General features: G+C 48.9%; 2 protein-coding genes across 2 annotated transcripts; one reads left to right on the top strand and one right to left on the bottom strand.

Annotated features, from left to right (window-relative positions):
* Positions 1 to 83: 83 nt before the first annotated feature.
* Positions 84 to 938, bottom strand: ETH_00003535 (uncharacterized protein; the record flags this gene model as incomplete). Its single annotated transcript, XM_013380533.1, has 3 exons — positions 84 to 264; positions 472 to 554; positions 687 to 938. 3 exons carry the CDS (start codon positions 936 to 938, stop codon positions 84 to 86), a joined length of 516 nt encoding a protein of 171 aa, XP_013235987.1.
* An 824-nt stretch (positions 939 to 1,762) lies between these two features.
* On the top strand, positions 1,763 to 5,264 carry ETH_00003530 (SCY kinase-related protein (incomplete catalytic triad), putative; the record flags this gene model as incomplete). The annotated part of the gene is made up of 7 exons (XM_013380532.1): positions 1,763 to 2,265; positions 2,410 to 2,635; positions 2,868 to 3,314; positions 3,693 to 3,788; positions 4,551 to 4,643; positions 4,837 to 4,954; positions 5,161 to 5,264. Coding segments are annotated over 7 exons (1,587 nt in total), but the record flags the coding sequence as incomplete, so codon positions are not given.
* Between the last annotated feature and the right edge of the window lie 230 nt (positions 5,265 to 5,494).

Genomic DNA, 5,494 nt, shown 5'->3' with positions numbered 1-5,494 from the left:
AGGAGCAGCGGAGCCCAGCGCACAGCGAGGAGCCGCAGCCGCGGCCAGGCAAACGAACCCACGGGGGCACTAGGGTTTAGGGTTTAGGGTTTAGGGTTTACCTCGGCCTGCGTCTGGCGCTGCAGCAAATACTTGAGGGCACTTTTTATGCCTGCACAAGACAGCAGCAATTTGTCCCGCGACTGCTGCAGCTGCTGCTGCTGCAGCGCGAGGCCCCGCAAGAAGCGCAGCGAGCAGCAAAGAGGGTCCAGCACGCTCTCCAGCCTGCACGCGCAAACCCTAAACCCTAAACCCTAAACCCTAAACCCTAAACCCTAGGTGGCCAGCTTTGTGGAGAGGCCCCCACACTGGTAAACCCTAGTGGGAAGCGGTAGGGTTTTCTGTTTGAATGCGGAGTCTCCTTTCAGGTCTACGGTCTAGGGTTTAGGGTATAGGGCCTAGGGTTTAGGGTTTAGGGTTTCGTTGAGTTACTCCTTGAGAGGCTTGTGGAGGTGCTCCTGCTGCTGCGCATCTCTTTCTTGAAAAAACAGAAATGCCAAAGAGTAATAATCGCTCTGCGTGGACAGCAGCAAACGAGGTGTACGTACACCTCGAGTTGCGGATACACCTGAAGGCCCCACACGCCCTGAGGTGTCTGTACACCTGAAAAGACACAAAAGAAACTTTTCGCCCGCTTTGAGACTCACTTGCTGCTGGAGGTCTTCTGCTGCTGCTGCAGAGGCAGTTTCATCGTGCTGCTCTGGCTGCTGCTGCCGCTGCTCTTGCTGCTGCTGCTGCTGCTGCTGCTTCAGGGGTTTAGTAAGCGGCAGATAGCCCTGTAGGCCTCCTGCACCCCCCCACAGCTCCTCGAGGAGTTCATCTGGGCCAGTGGAGTGCTGCTGCGGTTGCTGCTGCTGCTGCTGCAGTTGCTGCTGCTGCTGCTGCTGTTGCTGGCGCATGTTGCGGTGCCGCAGCGCGGCGCAGGGCCGTAGTTGCTGTTCCTCCAGCAGCTAAAAGGAAAGCAGCAGCTGCAGCAGCAGCGACCTTAGGGACGTATATTCCTTTATTTTACCTAACTTGGCGGCTAGGAGAGTTTTATTGGAGTTTGGGAATTAAAATGATAGAAAAGAGCGCGGCGAGGCGGCCCGTCTACTCCCAGGTGTACATACACCTCATTTCGCAGCACGTGCTACTGCGGCCGCCCGGCGTTCCCCGCTGCTCCTCAGAGTCCTCAAAAGCAGCTGAATTGTCTTTGGATAAATTTAATTTTCGAAATAAATGACAAAATTCAATTTAGATTCCAAAAAGGCGAATTCGGAAACGGCAGCTTGCTGTGCTGGGCGCGCCGCCGACGCCATGGCTTCTGTACGCAGCATGCAGCAGCATCCGCGGCCGTTTGTGGCTCTTTTTAATTCTTTTCTTGTTTATATTTGTTGTATTTGATTATTATTAATTTGTTTTTAGAATTAAATCTGTTTTCTCGCGGCATTTCGACCATTGAGCCCGTGGGGGGCCCCCAAAGTTAAGTGGCGCCCGCAGATTGCCTTCGGCTGCTGTTGCAGCGGGGTGTATAGACACCCTATCAAAGTGATGCATCAGTTTTTGGATTAACACATTTCATTTCCATTTGCAGAAGTCCCCCTGCAGCCGCAGATACTTCTTTTTAGTTTGTGACCGGCGTGCCAGCTGCTGCTGCTGCTGCTGCTGCTGGAGCAGCTCTGGAGTTGTTCAGCCTCCCCTCAGGTGCACAGACACCCCATGGCCTCTCCGCAGAGCCCTGAAGATGTTCCTGAGCGACGCTTCGCCTTCCCCAGTCCCCCTTCTGTCTTCCGTTGACTGGGGGGCCCCGGGGCCCCCGGGGACCCCCCCGGGGGCCCCCCCGGGGGCCCCCCCGGGGGCCCCCCCGGGGGCCCCCCCGGGGGGCCCCCCGGGGGCCCCCCCGGGCCCCCCCGCAGGGGGACCCCCGGGGCGCCTGCCGCTGGACACGCAGGGCAGCCACAGCAGCAGCAGCAGCAGCAGCAGCAGCAGGAGGCTGTCGGTTTTGGAAGCAAAAAGGGGTCTTTTGGATGTTGCAGAAGCAATTTCTTTTTTGCATTTTAATGCGCAGCTGCTGCACCTCAACATACACCCCGAAAGCGTGTTTGTTGACAGCAGCGGCCGCTGGCTGCTGGGGGGCCTTTGCTTCGCCAGGGAGCAGCAAAGCGGCAGCAGCAGCAGCAGCAGCAGCAGCAGCAGCGGCAGCGGCTGCGGCAGCAGCAAGGCTGCGGGCTTCGCCTTCAGCTACAGGTGACCTCCAGGGTTTAGGGTTTAGGGTTTAGGGTTTGGAGTCCTTAGAAGTGCGAGGGCGGGACGGCTGCTGAGGGCGCTGCGCCCCAAACCCTAAACCCTAAACCCTAAACCCTCGGTGTGTGCGCTGTATGTACACCGCAGCAGCGGCAGCGTCGGAGTGGCCCTGGCCCCTCCTCTGCGCTATACAGCCCCGGAGCTCGCGGGTTTCTATCCGCCCCGTGCTGCTGCTGCTGCTGCTGCTGCTGCTGATCCTGCTGCTGCTGCTGCTGCTGATGTTTTTTCCTTTTCGCTGCTCGTCGCCGAGTGCTTGGGAGCAGCTAATTTGCCCAACTCCCGAGACGGCGACGTGGAGGCCCACAAGCAGCAGGTCCAAACCCTAAACCCTAAACCCTAAACCCTAAACCCTAACCCCTAAACCCTAAACCCTTAACCCTAGGCACTAATTTGGAGACCCCGGGCTCTTGACGCAGGGCTCCAGCTGCTAAGGGAAAAGACCCGCGGCGTGCACGCGAGTTCATGTGCTGCTGCTCTTGCTGTTGCTGCTGCTGCTGCTGCTGCGGGTGTTGTTGCTGCTGTTGCTGCTGCTGCTGCTGCTGCAGTGCGCCCAGCTGTCTCCTCTGCGCGCTTCATCCTTCCCTCCGGGCTCTCTGTTTCAGGAAGCAGCAGCAGCAGGAGCGGGGGGTCCTGCTGCAGCAGCAGGGCCCGCAGCAGCAGCAGCAGCAGCAGCAGGAGAGCTGCTGGAGCTGCTGTCTCGAGGCCTCAGCAGCAATCCAAAAGAAAGACCCCCCATCTCTGCTTTTTTAAAAAACTCTTTTTTTCTATGTTTGGAGACAAGAGCTCTTCAGTTCTTGAGTTGTCTCCAAGAAAAGGAGCAGCAGCAGCAGCAGCAGTTCCTCGCGGGGCTGCTGCAGCTGCTGCAGCAGCAGCAGCAGCTGCAGCAGCCGCAGATACTCAAGGTCCACGTGCTGCAGCCACTTCTTGCTGCTCTCAAGTACCCGGCGCTGCTGCCGCTGCTGCTGCCAAATATCTTTTTTGCTGCCAAGGCGGTCAGATTCAAATTTATTATTTATTTATTTATTTATTTACTTGTGTTTTTATTTATTCATTTATTTATTTATTTTATTTATTCATTTGTTCGCTTTTATTTCGGTTCTTGTTTTGTCATTGAGGCCATCTGCTGCTTTGCTGAGTGCGTGTTCATCCTCTGCTGCTGCTGCTGCTGCTGCCGCTGCTGCTGCTGCTGCTGCTGCAGCTTGTCTTCTTTTGCCTCTTTTTAATATCTTTTTTGCTGTTTTTCGCCTTAGTCCCGGCCAAAGATATATTTGATAAATAAAGAAATAAATAATTAACTAATTAATCTTTTAAAGGACAAGATGGCTTTTCAAATTTGCAGTTTGCTGCTGCTGCTGCTGCTGCTGCTGCAGCTCAAAGACAAGAAGTACTTTGCTGCTGCCATTTGGCCGCTGCTGCTGCCGCTGCTGACGGCCAAAGAAATTCAAGTCGAAGCTGTAGTGCAGCTTGTGGGTCAAAATAAATAAATAAATAAATAAATAAATAAATAAATAAATAAATTAAATAATTAAATTAAAAAAATAAATAAATAAATAAATCAGATAAATAAATGAATAAACAATTTAATTAATTCATTCGTTCATTTAATTTTATTTGATCAATTAATTAATTGCGTTTGTTGATTGTTGTCTAATGATTCATTCATTTGCTAATCACTTGGATAACTAATTAATTAATTGATTTAATTATTTAAATTGATTAATCAATAAATTAATTATTTTGATTTAAAATGAAGAAATTAATTAATTAGTTTGCCAATTAACTAATTAATTAATTAATTATATCTACATATAATTAATTAACTAATTAATTACTTAAAATATACGATTAATTATATATAGATATAATTAATTAATTAATCAATTAATTATACATAGATATAATTAATTAACTGATCAATTAATCAATTAATTAATTAATTATAGATACAATTAATTAATTAGTTAATTAATTAATTAATTAATTAATTGATTAATTATGTTTTTTATTTATCTTTATTTGGCAGTAGCAGTTTACGAGCTTTTTATGTTTTGCTGCTTCCACTTTGTCATTTTCAATTTTCCATTTTTTAAATTTTAAATTCTAAGTAATTCATTTATTCCCTTGTTTATTTATTTATTATTTATTATTTATTATTTATTATTTATTTATTTATTGTTATTTGTTTATTCATTTATTTATTATTTATTTATTTATTTATTTATTTGCAGTTAAAGGAAATTCCCTTTTTGAGCGAATCTGCATCGGAGGAAACTTTGAACAAAGACCTTCTGCCTTTCTTGCTGAAGTGCCTCGACATTCAGGCAACTAAACCCTAAACCCTAAACCCTAAACCCCAAACCCTAAACTCAAACCCTAGCTTGCAGGGAAGCGGCGAAGTGGGTGTCTCAGAAATGCGGGAGTTCCGGGCTTGAAACGACCGAAGAAGATCCCCACAAACCTAGGGTTTAGGGTTTAGGGTTTAGGGTTTAGGGTTTAGGGTTTGCGTTGCTGCAGGCCCCTGAAATTCAAAAAGCAGCAGTTTCCACTTTGAGGGTTTGCTTTGCTTCATTTGGCTACTCTGTGCACCGCACGCTCTTCCTGCCGCGCATGCTTTCTCTTATTGCTAGTGCAGGTAGGGTTTAGGGTTTAGGGTTTAGGGTTTAGGGTTTAGGGACAGGCAGTCGAGTAGCGAGGGTTTGGGATGCATTTGCTCTCCCCACGGGCTCGTCCCGATTAGGGGTTTAGGGTTTGGGGCTTTGCCTGTCTGTGCCTCAACACTGAGGGTCTAGGGTCTAGGGTTTAGGGTTTAGGGTTTAGGGTTTAGGGTTTGCGTGGCAGAGTCGCTTGAAGTGCGCGTGGTTTGCCTGGAATGTTTGGGGGCCATGGCCACGGCCTTCGATAGGTCTGTTGTAGAGCGGCAAATTTTGCCAGTGCTGCTTCAGGTACGAGGGTTTAGGGTTTAGGGTTTAGGGTTTAGGGTTTAGGGTTTAGGGTTTAGGGTTTAGGGTTTAGGGTTTAGGGTTTGGGGTTCGGGGAGTTCAGTGGTGTTTGCGCATCTCGTGGTTCTTTCATATTCGGCTCCTCTGGTTTCAACTTAAGCTTGAAAGTGTGGGGTTTAGGGTTTAGGGTTTAGGGTCTAGGGTTTAGGGTTTAGGGTTTAGGGTTCAGCACT

This window comes from Eimeria tenella, genomic scaffold (assembly GCF_000499545.2).
Source record: "Eimeria tenella Houghton genomic scaffold, Eth_scaff679, whole genome shotgun sequence".
Taxonomy (NCBI): domain Eukaryota; phylum Apicomplexa; class Conoidasida; order Eucoccidiorida; family Eimeriidae; genus Eimeria; species Eimeria tenella.
Note: the sequence above shows the minus strand (reverse complement) of the source record. Positions and strands in the feature narration are given on the sequence as shown.